The sequence below is a fragment of the Miniopterus schreibersii genome (genome assembly GCF_964146895.1).
Source record: "Miniopterus schreibersii genome assembly, chromosome: 17".
NCBI lineage: Eukaryota > Metazoa > Chordata > Mammalia > Chiroptera > Miniopteridae > Miniopterus > Miniopterus schreibersii.
This window is the reverse complement of record NC_138117.1, coordinates 9,373,304-9,391,208: the sequence shown is the minus strand read 5'-3', so window position 1 is coordinate 9,391,208 and position 17,905 is coordinate 9,373,304. Positions and strand designations below refer to the sequence as shown.

At 39.0% G+C, this 17,905-nt stretch overlaps 1 protein-coding gene across 7 annotated transcripts in view; it reads left to right on the top strand.

Annotated features, from left to right (window-relative positions):
* Positions 1-17,905, top strand: part of ANGPT1 (angiopoietin 1) — a 222,952-nt gene that overhangs the window by 130,628 nt on the left and 74,419 nt on the right. For all 7 annotated transcript variants that reach the window (XR_013997448.1, XM_081116876.1, XM_081116871.1 and 4 more), the window contains 2 exons: positions 2,175-2,330; positions 12,181-12,302. Coding sequence is in view for 6 of the 7 variants with exons in the window: in XM_081116871.1 (XP_080972997.1) it covers positions 2,175-2,330; positions 12,181-12,302 (278 nt within the window). In the remaining variant the exon portion in view is untranslated. The remainder of the gene's footprint in view (positions 1-2,174; positions 2,331-12,180; positions 12,303-17,905) is intronic.

The window sequence follows — 17,905 nt, the reverse complement described above, 5'->3', positions numbered from 1 at the left end:
AAATCAATAAAAATGTATCCTCAGCTGAGGATTAAAAAAGTATTTTAAAAATATTATCTATCTGTCTGTCTGTCTGTCTGTCTCTCTGTCTGCCTATCTGTGTCTATCTCTCTGTCTGTCTGTCTGTCTCTCTGTCTGTGTCTGTCTGTCTGTCTTTCTGAGTTGGCTTCATTCTTAGGCTGGCTCTGGTTTTGTGGTGAAGTCTCAGGCATATGTATCACCAGCCTACTAACCACAGAGGTAAAGGAAATTTCTTTTGGGAATTTGTTGGACAAAATTCCAGAGCCTTAGTGGCCTTGCTTAGAATATTTGTCTATTCATGAACTGTTCACTCTCTCTAAGTAAGAGCAGGACATTCTGGTTTTCAGGCGCAAACATGTACCTGCTCCTGACTCGGGGGGGGTTGGGGGGCAACTCCACCTGAAGCATTTGTTTTGAAGGTGGAACTGATTGTGTCCCAAAAGAAATGGAAGGAATATGATTAGGAAAAGGGGGCGCATACAATGCGGAACCCACACCATCAGATGTTTGATACTCTGACCTGCCCTCCTTTACAGTTCCTTCCATTGCTGTTTAAATGTGTTAGTTCAATTGGAATAATGCCAAGATTTGGCTTAGGGACCTTACATTTGGTTAAGATGATTTCCAGATATTTATTTTAATCTACTTTTTATTTGCTTTATAATCAATTTTTATAGATTGAACCCCCCACTTCTAATTTGGGAATAAAGGGGGAAGGGAAGTTACCTTATATTGACCAAGGACCAAAGGATTTATTAAAAACAATATGAGTTTGGTTCTTACCTTGCCTTTTCTTTAGCTTGAGGCAGATTCATTCATATTTCATAAATAGAAATAAGCAAGTGATGGTGTTAGAAAGTAAACTGCCAAAGTTTCACAAAGAGGAATTTAGTTTTTGACTATATCTGTTACATGACAGTAACGTCACTATGGATTATAAAGTAACGGATGCGTTATGGATCACTAAATCAGTAAAAGTCACGTAGCTGTTAATGATTTGGAACCGAGATTGTGAAGCACAACTTGGCAGAGCTCTCAAGTGGTTAAAAGTGTTGGTATGAAAGTTAAGGACTTCAGCACTCAAATCCAAGTCTGGCTGTTTTTGTGGTGTGTGGCCTTGGACCTGACTTCTCTGGGATGCAATTTCCCCATATGTGTAATTGGGTAATAAAATGTAGTCACCGCACGGGGTGGGGGTGGGGGAATTAAGTGCTCTGACAGGGAGGCGCAGGCTTCCTCTCTGTTTTTCGAGCAGTGCATCTGCTTAGCTGTATTTCTCCCAGATGCCTACCAGACTCCCTCATAGTAAGTCACTTAGTGATTCTTCTTGGCCCCGGTGGTATACCATTTATTTTATAACCATAGTATTCTCTAAGATGGCACCATAAATAGGACTAAATACTACCCAAGGCGAGAAGGGCAAATGCAGCTTTATTGGCTACTTGCAGTGCCTTATTATTATTTTTTTTTAACTTGCAAAGGAGCAACGAGAGTGATTTTGCCTAGCTCTGGGGCTCTGCAGCTCATTTCATATGTGCTTCCTATACTTTAATATTCCTTTAAAAGCCTGTGTTTTGGGCATCAGCCCTCTTCCCACCCCTTGCTCCATTTCCCTAACTCAGCATGGCCTTTACTTTTCATTACAGAAATGGAAGAAGGCTGAATTTTTCTGAGATGAGTGGTCAGTAGGGTGTAGTGGAAAGGCCGGAGAACCAAGATCTAGGTTTAAATGATCTAACTAACGCTAACTCTGCTGCGTTCCTCCTGTTGGGTGACCTTGAGCTCATTATTGAGTTTCTCTTACTCTGTTTTCTGAAGTATAAAATAAAAATAACAATGAGGCAATCCCTGCCTAACTCTCACATCTTTGCTCTGAGGGTTGAGATGATGCTGAAAACAAGAAAGCACTATCCAAGTGCAAATTTTCATTATGACTGTGATGATTACATGTACGTATCAGTCTATTAGCAGTTTGTTAACAACTGGATTTCTGCGTGCTCTGCTCCAATTTCCCTGACTCCCAGAGATGCAGAGGGTCCCCGCCAGATGGCTGATTTGCCAGCTGTGTCTCGTTTTGTCATTGTAAATATTACTTGCTCCAACTGAGAGGCTTTGCTTATAATGTAGTATATTTTCTCCTTTATCTTTTGCAGATTGAGAATTACGTTGTGGAAAATATGAAGTCGGAAATGGCCCAGATACAGCAGAATGCAGTTCAGAACCACACGGCCACCATGCTCGAGATAGGAACCAGCCTCCTCTCTCAGACCGCAGAGCAAACCAGAAAGCTGACAGATGTGGAGACCCAGGTATACCCCTAGGCCACTTGACCAACTCTTAACCGGGAAGGGTTTTTTTCTTTAGCTTACTCCATAAACACAGAGCACATTTCAGCACTGGGACTGGGGAAACATATACTTTTTTGTTTATTGGTAATAACAACAATGACTGCCTGACATGCTAGGCATGTTTCTCCTGATTAAATGAGGGTTGGTATATTTAGCTTTGTATGTGTTTGTAAAAACAGGACTGGCAAAGGACTTAATCAGTGTTTCAGTTCAAATAAACACTGTAGCTACCAACTGTGATATGATATGTGTCAAACAAAATAACCATTTGGGTCAAATTTGTACCTTTTATGTACATTTTTTACCTGTTCTTGTAGTTCTTTAGCCATAATGGCTCTGAAGAGGTTTTGTGCATTCAGTGAGTAAGAAGGAAAACCCCAAATGAACTAATCAGAAATGTGTAGTTTTTTGGGTTTTTTTATTCAGCAAGATTTTATAATGAGGAGTCAATGAAAACTCTTTCTCCATAGATACACTTATGTACTTATACGTGCATGGACATACATATGTACATATATTTATCCTACCACGGGCAATGACATACCTATTTATGGACAATCATACTTAACTATGTCCAGATCAGTAAAATACCCTTTAATCATCACTGTCACTAACCTCTTATTACAGTTTAGTGAAAATATCACTTTTGATGACTAGAAGATGATCTGTTGGTCTGCTTGAACCATGAAAATAGTTATTTCCGTTACCATTCCGAAACCCGGTATAATTCATTTCTGGAATCAAAGCTGAGATAATACTATTAAAAGATAAACTGAGGCCCATTAAAAGTTTCAAGACTTTATTTGAGCAGACACTGGTTAGAATTGGGCAGGACTGACTGAAAGCGGTTAGGGTGCCCTAGCGCGGAGCCCCCAGGGAAAGGCTTTAACAGAGAAGGTGCGGAAGCAAAGCGATTATTTGATTGGCTGTAGCTTAAGTATCTGCCTTATTTGGGACAGCCTTGCTGGCTGTTCTTAAATTTCACTTTCTTGCATTCAGTTGCGTTGACTCTGGCTCAGGTTTTGGTTTGCTTCTGTAGGTTTTAGAGCGTCAGGGCCACCCCAGTCTAATGGCCTCCTTGCTTAATTATTTTAGCAAGATAAATTTAAAAGCAAGATGCAACCTTATTTCTATTTTATTTCGTTTGTGTTAATGGCATTACATTGTTGATATTTAAAGAGAAATAATAATAATAATTTATACGGATAGAGCATTTTATATTACACAGACCAATTTCCCATGCACAGATGACTTTTGTTGTTAATCTTCACCTGAGGCTATTTTTTCCATTGCTTTTCAGAGAGAGCGGAAGGGAGGGGGGAAGGGGAAGAGAGAGAGGAAAAGAGAGAGAAACGTTGATGTGAGAGAGGCACATGGACTGGTTGCTACTGGCTGCCCTCCTCACTTGCTCTGACCTGGGGTGGGGAGTGAACCCACCACCCAGATGCATGCCCTTGACCTGGAGTGGAACCCTCAACCCTTCTGTGCATGGGCTGACGCTCTACCCACTGAGCCATGCTAACCAGGGCCACAAATGACTTTTTTGAAAACCATTTAGAGCAGGTAGGAGGTCAGAAAGTTTGAATGATTTTCTCACATTGATACAGCTAGTGAATCAAATCCGGGACTCCAACTGAGGCATACTCATTTCTTTCCTTTCCTGTCTCCCTTGGTTAGTAATACTCACAATTAACTAATTGAATAAGAACTTAAGTGTGGATTACATTGGAGCAATAAGTCACATAGGCTTTGGGAAATATTTTTGATGATAACACACTACCGTTAGAAAACCATGGGGGATGGGGAAGGGAACACTACATATTATAATTAAAATGTATGAGACTTTATATAGTCATTTATCATCGCAGGAAGTAAGCTTGGTGGTCCATGAACATGGGCTTCTTGTATCAATAATGTAAGTATATTGTCACCATTTTCATTAGAGCAGGATGCTCACCATCTCTTATAAAGTATTCTATGTATTGAAAAATGGAAGTAATATTACCCTACTTGACTGAACATTTGAAATTTGTGTGCATTTCTGTTATAATATTATAATAAGTTTGATGACAAACATGGCAGGATTTTGTTTTTATTTTTTCCATCTCGAATTGTTTTTCTTCTCTTTCTACCTAGGAATTAGAGTTTTGGGGGGAAATTCCCATTGTCAGCATAGCAATCACTGTTGAGATACATACTATGTAAAATTTTAAGAAATAACAACTTGTTCTACATCCTTAAGGCTAAGGGACATATACTTTATGGAAAATAGTACAAAAAATTCATAGGGTAAAAACCTCCTTCCTATGTTGAGCAGCTAAAACTAAGTAGTTATTAAAGGCCAGTGAAAGTTTTAGACACACCAAGAATTTTAGGATAGCTGAAACCTTGAAAGCATCTCAAAAACCTAAAATCCATCACAACTCGCAATGAGAGGGAGGCTCCAAGCCCTCTTCGTGTGAATGTACTGCTATGCGGTGCTCATTTGAACCTTTGTGGCACAGCATATTCTACTTAGGCCTAACTGTTCAAGCGTGCTCACGTCCTGATGCACAGCCCGTGTTACTCAACGGATCCTGAATTATTCCCTAATCTCCACATACCCTATTATTTAAGAGTAAGCACCTATAAACCAGTGAATCCTTTTGTGCTCTCCAGGTGTGCTCCCAGGTTTTGCTCCCATATTATGACTACTTGGTCTCATGGTTGGTGAATGCCGCTTTTCCTAAGCTGACTTCAGGTCCCCCGTTCTTTCAGGAGCTCACGCCAGTGGTTTTGCAGCAAATGTTAGTGTCCTAGCTTTCCATTGACGATGTCCTAGAGATAACATTGCTTCCCGGCCCTCTGCTGACCTTCTAGGCTTGAACTTAGCAAAAGGTGTTGGAGCCATGGTTTTACTGCAGTGGTTTTAAAAATACCCTTGTGCTCAATAAACATCGTGATCAGGAAGGAGACAGATAATGAACATATTTGAATAACCCTGCTGGCCACGGTGGTGAGAGTCAGGAACCAACACCATGCCCGCTTCCTCCTCTCTATTCTAGCTCGCAGTGTTTTTCTCACTCTGTTATCAGTTTGTACCAATATCTCCTCTCCTTCCAGTTCCTCTTTCCAAGTTGCAGTGTGAAGGGGTTTATTTCAAACATTATTTATGTCCCTTCCTGTAGCGAGAGTCTGTTTTTGACTTGGCCAGTTTAGATCAGAGGCACTGTAAGACAAACAATATTAAAATCCACCTCTCATGATCTGTGCTGAGCTCTGTTCTAAGAAACTTTACATATATATTACCTATTCAATAATTTTTAAAAATTCTATGAGGCAGGTACTATTACCATCTCTTGTTTAAAGATGTGGAAACTGGAACCCAGGGAGGTGAAGCACCTTGCCCCAGATGAAAGAAGTGGTAAATGTTAGAGCGGAGATTTGAACCCAGAAGCCCGGCGTCAGAGCCTAGATGCTTCATCAGCTCTCAGACACTGCCTCTCACCCGTGAGTCCTTTCCCTCTCTAAGGTGGTGGACGCGAAATGGATTTAAGCAGAGGGTAAGGTGGGAATCAGATAAAGCAAAATTAGAGTAAACCTAATAGTAGCCACTGAATGTTTTCTATACGTGACGAAGATGCTCCTGCTTCTCTGCAGCTGCTGACTGGCATTCTACCATGGGACTGCAGAACATCTCACTCAGTCCCACGCCGGTGTTGTCCTTGCTGGCTGTGTAACCATAGGGAAGTTCCTTAGATACTGAGCCTAAGTTTCCTCCAATTTCCAGTGATTTGTAGGGGACCCATAGTATTAGAAATAGAATTTAACCAAATTTACAGAGATATATTTTGAGTACCTCCTTGATGCACAATATTTTAATAGGTGTTATGTAGGATACAACAAGTAAAGCAGTTCTTATCCTCAGTGGGTTTAACTGAGTTAATATGGCAAGCTTTTCTAAACTGTTTCTTTTTTAACTTAGCATTGAATGAATTAGCTACAGAGCCTTTCCTTACAGTCATAAAAACACACCCTTCTACTCTGAGCAGTGGAACTGCCCAGTGGCTCGAGGTGCGGTGCTCTGAAACCCTTCTTTCTCTCTCCTCTTCAGTGCGGTTACACCTGCATCCCAGGGAGAAGGCACTCCTATAGCTCTGGCATCTCTCAATTTTCCCTAATAAATTTCCTGCATGTCTAATTTCCTTTTATCATTTGCTCCTCAGAATTCATGAACTATTGCACCTGTTGTTTGGACTTCAATTGTATAGTTACAAATTTAAGACAGTTTGGGAACAGTTTAATCAACGAGAATGAATCTCTAGGCAGAAATAGATTTGAAAGGGCAACTTTCAGAATTGAACCACTGGATCTCTTTAACTTGATGAGAGACTAGTCAAATAAACATTTAGCTTTGGCCAAACTGAAATGGCAATAAAATAAATTTGCTAATGGTTGGTCATCCAAGGAAAATATCCTGGTAATCAATTTTCTCACAAGGTCTGGAAAAGGAGTGGGCTCGGTGAACTATAACGCACAGATCAAATTCGAGTGGCCATCTCTTTTTTTAAAATAAAGTTTTATTGAACACAACTACACTCGTTCCTTTATGTGTTGTATATGGCTGCTTCCTCAACACAACTGCAGAGTTGCATAGTTGGAGCAGAGAACATCTGGCTCTCCAAGACTAAGATATTTTACTATCTGACTCTTTACAGAAAAAGCTGGCCAACCCCTGCACTAGCATCCAAACACCTAGAGGTCATGGAGTTTGTCTGTCTTATTCACTGTTCTATTCTTAGGATTTAGAACAGTACTTGGTACACAGTAGGCTCTCAATAAATATTTGTCAAGTGCTTATATTAACTAATATTAGTCCTTTAATTTCTCTAGATTTCAGCCCAGTGTTCCCAAGCCCAAAGGCAATGTCCTCAGGGTTGTGTGTGGATAGTGATATATATTCACAGATAGGTGATAGGTCACCATAGGACTTCTAACAGAAGCAGTCTACTGCAAAGATGTTTTAACTGAGAACGTTGGATGAATATATTCTGTCTGTACTCTGAGAAGCATGACAGATTTGTCCACCTTCCTGCCTTAAAAGTGCTAGTTAGTGGGGTGGGGAGAGGGAAGAAATCAGATGCCACCAGCTAAGACAAGCAGAAGATCTCATGGTAATTTGAAAGAAACCATTTCGATAGCAGTTGTTATGGACTGAGGAGAGGTGCCTTTCTTAGCCAGAGGGAAGCTGCATGTGCATAGCTACCTGAGCCTGTGGCAGAGAACTCACACCCTGGAGGTGGAATACATTCCTACTCTACTGCTGGGCAAGCTTCTTCTACCCACAATGTCTGCATATAAGATAGTAGTGTAAGTACTATCTCTACTAAACTTCACTACCCACTGAGGTTATCATTATGTTATAAATATAATATATACTTATTGATGATATAAATAAAAATATAAAATATATGAAATAATATATAGCATTAATTATATATTATTATATTTTCATGACTAGAATTAATGCTTATTCTGTAAAATTAACAAATTTTCATATTCAAATTTCCTCAGTTCTGCCAAAAATTTATAGGCATTTTATTTTTTAAGATTTAATAGTCTGTTTTCTTTTGGAGCAATCTTCTGATTTTTTTTCTTTTTTGTGTGAGATTTTTAAGAAACTGGGTCAAGTGTTTTTTAAACTGCCCCATATTCTGAATTTGTCTGAATATTTCTTAAAGATGTTTTTAATTTACTTGTCCATGTCTCATGGTTTCTTTAAGCTGGGAATTCAGTCTATAGGCTCAGTTAGATTGAGTGGAACATTGTGGCGGGAGTGCCCTATAGAATTGCCGGTCACTTCTTATTACCTCTCACATACTAGCTTGCCACACTCTCAGTGATGCTATTCCAACTTGGTTAGTTAGAGTAGACGCCTCCATATCCCTTCATCCCAATCGTCCCCTTTCCCCTTGGAAATGAACAAATAACCTATAGGATGGTACTTTGTCACATTGCCCATCACTGACCAAGTAAATTTATATCATCGATTTTGTAAAATGGAGATCTACTAACTCTCATTCCTTGTACATGTATCAGCCTTTATTCTTCTGTAAAAATCTAATTTCCGAGGCATTTAACGTGTTATAGTTTTTCATTTGAAAAACATCATTAAAGTAAAAGAAAACACAAACCTACAAACACGGCTGATTTCAAAGTTAATATGCTAGGGAAAGAAATTTTTTTTTTTTGTGGGGGAGATTTTCTTTTTAAGAAAGACTTTTAAAAGTGTTAAATGGAAGCTGGCTGAAATTCTCTAGTTCACTTTCATTGAGAAACTAGAAATTTTTATTTTAAATGTTTATTTTTAAAAGAAATAAAATTTTATGGTCCATAAATCCTCAGTTTTAAGTCTTAAGTCTTCCTTACTGTCTGGTATACTCTGGAATATTTAAGCTTTGAAATTGTTTAGTGAGGGCTTGTTTCACATACTCATCTCTTTTCCCCTCCTTTCCTCCGGTTCTTTCTTCATTCTCTTTTGCAGAGCTGTGCTTTTGGAATGTGTTTAGGCTAAAGAAGGAAATGTCTTTTGTCATTTTAATGGAACACTTAGATTATTGCTAAGCAGCAAGTTCCATAGACACATGGCGAGAAAGTGGTCAATTTATCATAGTTTCCTGTACAGTTCTCTCAGCTGCTCGCTTTTGAACTTCAGGCCTGTTTTAATACATCAGTGGACAGAGCTGAAATAACACAGCTATTGGGTCAAGGTGATGGGGAAGGAAGAGAAGGGAGTGGCGTTTGTGCTCAAAACTGGCCTGAGGTGACCTGACACCGAGCCTGGACTTCAGAGACTGTTCCCCCTCCTTCCCATTCAGATGCTGCCTTAGATTTGGGCTGTTGTTATTGAAGTCCAGCTCGATATTCACGTGCCCTGTTACCTACTGTTTGACCATTACCCAACCTGAACAACTCACTGTCTGTTGTCTAGCATATCATTCAGCAAATAGCTCTGAGCCCCCCAGGGTGCCAGGCCCACGCTGGGCTCTGGATGTTTGGAGGGCTCCAGGCGGAATAGTCCTGCCTTTGTACAGCTGACATCCTCATGGGAAGAAAGACGACGAATGAGTGAATGGACAGGATGATTTCAAATAGTGGTGATTCCAGAAAGAAAATGAAACAGCCACCTGATGAGGATGGGGGAGTTGCTGCACCGAGAGTGGCCAGGAGGGCCTCCCTGAGCAAGACCGGAATGCTGAGAAGAAAGTGGACATGCATCTGGGAAGGGTGGGCGTTCAGGCAGGCGAAACTGCAAGCGCAAAGGGCCTGAGGTGGAAATTAATTCGCCTGTTGGAGAGGGATCTGAGAAGGGAGCAGGGTCCCAATCATATAGAGCCTTGTAGGCCAGCCTAAGAACTTGGGAATTTATTCTGATTGCAAAGGGAAGCCATTAGCAGATTTAGCATAAGACGTGGCATGGTCTGATTTATGTTTTTACAAATATCACTCTGGTTGCTCTGTAGCAAATGAATTAGAGTTAGGACAAAGTATAGAAAAATCAGGAGCCATAGTAGTCTTCAGACTTAGATATAGGCAGCTTCATTTTGAACTTGGATGGTCCCATTCTTTTCTCAGTGTTCTCACGTGCTCTCAAACATGGAGAAGAGCAATTCTGTCCTTTGTAAAATAAAATTTGGGTATTTCAGAGTATCAGGAAGTGTGATGAGAGAGTATGGTGAATATGAGAAAAAATATTTAATGGCTTGAGATACACTGATGCAGTGAGACAATGAACCTTTTGTTTATTCAATAAATACTGTCTTCTCTGTGCCAAGCACCGTCTCCAAAAGATAGAGCTGTCTCATCCCCTATTTAATTATTTGATAAATTGTCATTCTAGTTAATAAACAAACAAAAAACTTGCCTGTACAAAAATACGTTTACCAGTTGAAAGTTATATATTGTGTATTCACAATATTTATAGTCTCTACCATTTTCCCCCCTCTGGACTGCTTCTAACTGTCTTCAGATCCCAGGTCCTCTTGCTCCTGTTTTCCCTCAAGTGAAATGACTCAGAATAGTAAAAGATTTTTAAAAACTCTAAAACAGCCCACAAATATAAATTTGATAGGTTGTAGTAACTTTTAGATTGGCTTTCAGATTCATATTCATGACAATTGTGTAAATGAATGATGGCCCTTAAAATTTTTTTAAAGCACAAATGCCCCATCTCCCTGTTCTCTTCTCCACCCACCCCACCCTCATCCTGCGCCCCCGCACCCAGCAGCACTGGGACTAGGGTGAGGGGAGTGAGAACAAGTTATGCAAAACTGAGGCAAACATTCAGGATACTATATAAACATATATTTATTTAAAAATTATACTGTGTTCAACATGGATTTTTTTTGCTTTAATTTTGCTCTTTTAAAATGTATTAAAATATTATTTATCTTGATTACTGAGTTTTTTGACACCTCCTTAAATTTTGCAACTGAAGTATTGCCTCTCATCACCCTAGTCTCTGTCCTGCTCTCCTAAAAATATGTCTCCTTCCTCGACAACTTCTGTAGCTCAAGTACAGCCCTGGTCACCTCAGTCTATTTTTAAAAGGTTTTCTGTGTGCATCTGACATAGGTTTAGATCTGCTACCAAAAAAGAAGAAAGCTCTAATGGTGTCATTTTCAGAGGAAAACCCTTTAAATTGATATTGACCCTCCAGAAGATTTCCCAGGTGCTTTTCCAATAAGTAGCTGTAGCAAAAATATGATGGTTGCAAAAGTTTTCAAGTGACATAAGAGATTTAAAAACTAATTCTACCTCCTCCTTGCCCTTTTTACCCCCCTGAAGGAAGAAGAGGGTAGGGGCAGGACAGAGATGGGGAGGGACAAGGACATTGGCAGTTTGAAGACATCTTCTATGACTGGAGTACGTGATGCTCAGAGAATGTGTTTGGGTTCAGGACTCACAGACTCATGTTATAGTAAAGCTCAACTAGCAACATGAGTCTTCATGATTTCAGATGAGTCAAATATTTAGTTTTTAGAGAACCCAGTATAGTGGGGTTGAAAACTACAATCTATCTTCATTGTGATCTGGGTTCCTGGTCACCTCGTCTCTTCAGGTTAAGCCCCAGCATAGGGTAGTCGGACTCTCCCTCTTCTTAGTTTTCTGTAGAGAGCATTAGAATTAGAGTCACACAATCTGGGTTTGAAACCCAGCTCTTCCCTTGGTTCCTGTGTGGATTTTAGCCTCTTGCTGAACCTGTTTCCTCATTTGTAAAGTGACGATAACTCTTCTTCCTACAGGTGCACATGTGTATGAAATGATATGACATGTGGAAGGGCTGACATGACCTGGCATAGGTGTGCAATAAATGTGATCAAGAACATGACTAAATGAGGTCATAGATCACTTCTAATTGGTTTATGTAAGGTGATGGATCCAGGCAGACATATATTACATTGCTATTAATGATTCTTAATTATACACAATGTCTGAGACCTTGTACTAATACTCATTTTTCACTTGTAAATATTGGTGGTAACATGTATAAAGCAACTAGCACAGTGAAATATCTTAGGGATTCAGGACACAAAAATTTAAATATAAAAATGGATTTAACAGCCCAGTTTTCTCATTCAGTTGCAACCTCCATCTCAAATGCATGTAATGTTTAAGAGACAAGTAAAGCATTAATTTATACTGTAGGCCATTTAATAAAATATTCTGGAAGACAAAATTTAAAAGAAAATACAACTAAATTAAAAAAACAAAATAATTGTTTTTATGCTATGTGATGGAAGTTTGAAATGTTTTTATCTTTTAACTTCAGATGCTAAATCAAACATCTCGACTTGAAATACAACTGCTGGAGAATTCATTATCAACATACAAGCTGGAGAAGCAGCTTCTTCAACAGACAAACGAAATCCTAAAGATTCACGAGAAAAACAGGTGAGGATTGCTGTATCCCTGAAATATCTAAACATGACTTTTTTATATCTACCTCTCTGCTCTTAAAAAAAAAAAAAAAAAAAAAATGAAGTGGTTTGGAAAAAAAGAAAAGAAAAATGTAGAGCCAGATTAATTTTGACTATAGAATCAGAGGAGAGATGCCTCTCTCTTCCCTCCCTCCTCCTCATATTCATACTTTTTTTTTCTTCTTTTAAAAAAATATATCCCTTCCACCCTAATTGTAGGTGGTTTTGGACTTTTTGTCTTTCCATCTTGGTATCCTTTCCTACTAGGGAATTCTCACCGTGGGATGCCCTTTTTTAAGGGCAGCTGCTTACAAGTGTTTTCTGTTCCATCAGTAAAGCTAAGTCTCGGTGCCAGCTCCGCTGGGACTCCCATCCCAAGCCCACTCCTGGCTCCTGCCAATGAGCCTTTTCCTTCATTGAAAGCTAATTTCTAAGGAAAATTCAAGTTTTCCTACGCGTATCAGTCACACCATTTATTGCTAATGATATTTTCTCAGAACTATAACAATTCCATTTTCCAGCAACAGAAGTATTTCACAACAAATTTGGGGATTTGTGTTTTAATTTGAAACTCAATCCTGTGCTCCTGCTGACAGACACATGTATCTCTTACTCCTGCTCTTCAGCCCTCTCTGTTTTGACCCTCAGTCATGACATTGCCCCACGTGGGCTCCTGGGAGTGTGTGTCTCTCTTTCGGTGTGCTGTACCTCCCGACAGCGCCCTGTCTCTGTGGTTGGCCGTGTCTTCTGTTGAGGGATTCGGTGTGTGTGATGGAGTGCTGGGGGAGAGAGAGGCATCTGTTCTTAAACCAGGCATGTTCTGCCGTGAACCCCTTAGAAAAAGTGTTTGTCTTTATAGAAACTATGAAGTACCCATTTGTGATACATGGCAGACTTTCCCTATTCTGTTTATTGTTGTTGTTTATTTTCATATGTGACATAGAATTAGAGGAACTCTGCCAAGCACTTTCTAGAGCAACAAAGAAATGTGGGACCCCAGCCCATTTAGGTGGATAGAAGGTCAAAGTCAACCATGAAGCTGTTTTCTATATTTTAGAATAGCTTATTGATCATCCCTACCTATTCCATAAATGAAGTTTAATCCTCCAAATGAAAAAGAAGCTATTTGTACATTGAGGCATTTCTGAAATGTAGGAACAACACGCTTTTAGACAGCCAGGTCTGGTTTGGATCAGCTAATACACTTTGTGAAGGGGATTATCTAAATTAAGCTTCGCTTCCTCCCCAGGGAATTCCCGGTTGTGTCTGGGTGTGTGACTTACCAGTTTGAGTATGATGGGCCTTACTGCCGTTTGGGTGAGTGGGCCCGTTAGGAAGGCTCTCCATGGCCTTGGCGGAACAAGGAGGGATAGTTTACGAACAGGTTATACTGCACACTCATGCTGAGAGGGCCTGCTGACTTGCATCGTAACAAATTAAATGCATCACTTGTAAGGTTGAAAATGGGTTTTTGGCCTCATTAGATTCACTTCTTTATCCCCTAAATGAAAAAAGGCACAAAGCAGGAATACATTTAACAACATTTTTCTCTAATATTCGTTTTCCTAACAATCTAGTGGGAGTAATACCAAGAAGCTTCCAGTTTGTTTTCTTTAGGATATTTTTTCTTTTGTTGGATGCTATCCTAATCTCAAAACTTGGTTTTGTTTCTTACCTCAAGGAAACAGCACTTGGAAGTAAGAGATGAGTAGCTGGCCCATATAACTGAAATTATTCAACCAAGAACCCAAGAAATGGAAAACATTAATATTTACCTTGCACATAGGGGGTTGATGTGACATGTAATTGTCAACTTCTATTCAATTCCTCCAGTGTGTTTCCTGCCACTTCTGCTCAAAACAGTAGAAATGAACAGGGAAAGATGTCATAATGCAAATTCCTTCAGATGAACCAAATATGTAAATAGATATTTTGGTCTAAAGGTTTGGTCACCTGCCCATCTCTGTCTTAACCCCAACTTCTTCCAGTGTGGGAACACAGCCAGGTGAAAAAATATTCCGGAAGAAATTCTTCCACCTCACTGGGATATACAGGAAGGGAAACCAACATTCCATGTAGGCGAAGATGGAGCACTTGTTTTCTGGATACTTGTGTTGAATATGCAGAGTGAAGGTTAGGGAAATATCTAGTAAGACCATCCAGAGTGAAGTGAAGCCACCACTCTGTGATGTGATGGTCATTCTGACATAGTTTTAGCAAAACTATGTGATATTGCCTGGCTTTCTAATACCAGGTGAACATCTGGGCCAGGTGTGTTAACGTAGAGCATGCTTTACACTATGTTAATCCTCCAACTAATTCTTCAAAGTATGTATTATTATTTCCATTTTATATTTAAAGAAACTGAGGTTCACAGAGGTCAAGTAACTTGCCTATGACCAGACAGCCAGTGTATGGTAACGTTAGGGTTCAAGTACATGATGACTCTCTGTCTTAATTATTATAAAAATATTTTTCCAACATGATGCAGCTTCAAGATTAATTGATGTGGTTGTCAAGTTATCCTCTTAACACAAACAAATATAAATTTGAGGAAAGGAGTAGGCCAGTTGTTTTTGGCCTATTCCTATATAGATCATTATTTATTCCTCCTAATACTGGAGTAGGAAATATAAACTATTTATTTTACCTTGGGAATTTACTGAACTTCTTTGACAAGCCTCATCTATCTTCTAGCTGGAGTTTATGGAAAGTTATTATGCTAATTAATTTTAAGTGATTGAAGTGTGTGTAATTTCAAGATACTGAATAAGACCTTACAAACAAAATATTGTAATGGCATAATAAAATATTGATTTTGTTTTAGTACTTAATCTGACCAAAGAAATGAAAAGTTAAATCACAGTATTATTAATTAAAGCTATCTTCCATTTGATAGGTTCTTTACAAAATACTAAAGTCTTTTAACTTCCAGCATTCAATTAGGTTGAATTATGTTAGTTGTATATAGACGGGATCAAGGAAAAGTATTTGAATTTATGCTACTCTGTTCTATATGTTGTACATGAAACACCTATAGACACCTATTGAATATAACATGTTTTTCTCCTCTTGTGTTTTTAAAAGTGAATTTAATGCATATAACTGTTTTTTCATTTAAATTTTGTTAACCTTAGGGATGTGGCAGTGGAACAATTCTCAGTAAAACTGGAAATCCAAGGGCCTTCTTAATTCTTTCCTTTCTCTGATTACTCACAACTCAGTAACGACTATTGATGCTGTCAGTTGCATCTCCTAAATATTTTTCCGATTTATCCTGTTCTGTTTCCACTGACTGTGTCTTAAGCTAAACTCCTATTCATTCTTGTTTTAGCCTCTGCAGTGACCTCTGTGCCTCAAGGCTTAATGCCTCTCAAACCTATCACCCGGGCTCTGCCACAGCCTTCTTTCCAAAATGCGAATCGGTACGTTCCCCTCTTGTTTAGGTACCCCCCACTCTAATTCCACCCAACTCTTATACCCCTAGACAACATCTGCCCAGCTCCCTAATGAGTCTCTGTACTGACTGAAGAGAGCTCAAGTTCTTTAGCATGGAACATAGTTCACGGTCATTATGCTCCTGATTTTACAGCCTTACTTCCACAGGCTTTCTTAAAATTTACAAAGTACGGTCTGGTAGCTAAGAGCATGAGCTCGGAGGCCAGACTGCCTGAATTCCAGTTTTCCTTGATCCTGTTAAAACCAACTCTGCCACATATTATTTGTGTGACTTTGAGCCAGTCACTTAAACTCTGTGCTTTAGTTTCCTAGCTTGTAACATAGGGTGGTGAAAATAGTAGTGCACGGAGTTGGTGAGAGATTGAGTGGATGCACGTGAGGCACTGACGGCAGTGCCCGACACACGCAGTAAGTGTTCATTATGCTAGTTGCTGGTGTCACACTGGAGGCTCAACGTTTGATGCCTCACTTATCTGGAATGCCTTGTAACTCTTTATTTAACTCACAAATTTCTGCCCGCCCTTCAAAACTCAGATGTTATTGCAGATGTTACCCCTCTAAGAACCCTTCTCTGACTCTGCCAAATAAACTTATTCATGACAACTTACGTCATAACGCTGTGCCTTGTTTTCCCCCATTCTTTCTCTTATCCTGTCACGTTGTAACACGTGTGTGTGCATGTTTATCTATGTCTCTGCTATTAGGATGTGAACTTCCGGAACACATGCTCTCAGGCACAATTCTCTGCAGATAGTATATATAGTAGTAAATGCTTTTTGAATGTCGAATGAATGATGAACTGGTAAATGCCCCAGTAGCTCTATCCCAACAAGTGTCATTTTCTGTGTACACACACACACACGGCTGAAAAAATATTTTTTATGGAAAACACAGATCACATAGTTTACATTAAACACCATGAATATATTAATTGTTCTTAGCACAGATAAATTAGAGATGGTGGTTTAACCACTATTCTGCACCCCCACAAGCCCATTGCATGGCACCTAAAATTAAGAGTCCACATTCTGAGGTTCACTAATTCAGTCCAGTTTTAAAATCTCTAAACAGCCTCTTCCCAGACCACTCTCGATTCATGACTGCTTATCACATCTCTGTTTGATAAAAAAGTGGCACAATCTCGATTGAAACATTAAATTAGATGGAAGTGTAACAAATGGAAATTAAAGTCTCCCCAGCTCCATATCCTTCACCACTACCCCCTGCAGAGGATCATCTACAGAGTAACAGTTTGGTGCTTTGCGGACTTTTTTCTATGAATACTAAGATATACACATGTACAAAGAGTGTACATATTTATGTGTATATTTTCACAGACACACTATGCAGTTGCACACATACACAAATACATGTTTATATGATATACACATGATGTATATAGACTGTAACTATTTTTTAAATGCTGAGTTTATTCCTACTTCATAGTAATTTATCATGGCTCTATTACACGTGTATCTATATGTAGATATACCTTATTCGTTGCTGTAGATGTACTATACTTTTAAATTCTCCTCAGGTGTGTGTGGGCTCTTTGATGTCCCCAAACCTTGCTAGCCATTGATTAATCTTGTCCACCCGAGAGGTTAGCTTGTGCATCTTTTCACAGTTACGACCATTCGCATCTCTTTGTCTGTGACTAGCCTTATCTTTGCTTTATTAACTCATACAGACTTTTAAATGAATATTAAAAGTTTTTCATGTATATTGCAAATATTTTCTCTAATCTGTCATTTATTATCCAGTCTACTGTGTATAGACATATGACATTTTTACGTCATGAAGTGTATCCCCTTTTTCTTCTTGGTTTCTGGCCTCAACACATTTAGCTTATTCTTATTTACCCCAAACTTTAAAACATTTGTTTGCCAGTGTTCACTTGTCGTTACCTATCTGTCCCCATTTGAATTACAAAAATATTTAACTTCTTATTCTGAGAGAAAACTTGCTCTGTACAAGTATAAATTTAACCTAAATCTACTATATATACCCTTGTTTGAATGAAGGGAGGAAAAAAACACTTTTTAAAATCCATATTTGCAACACAAGTTGACACTTTACATATTAAAGATAAAATTTAAGAATGGGAACATCTGTAAG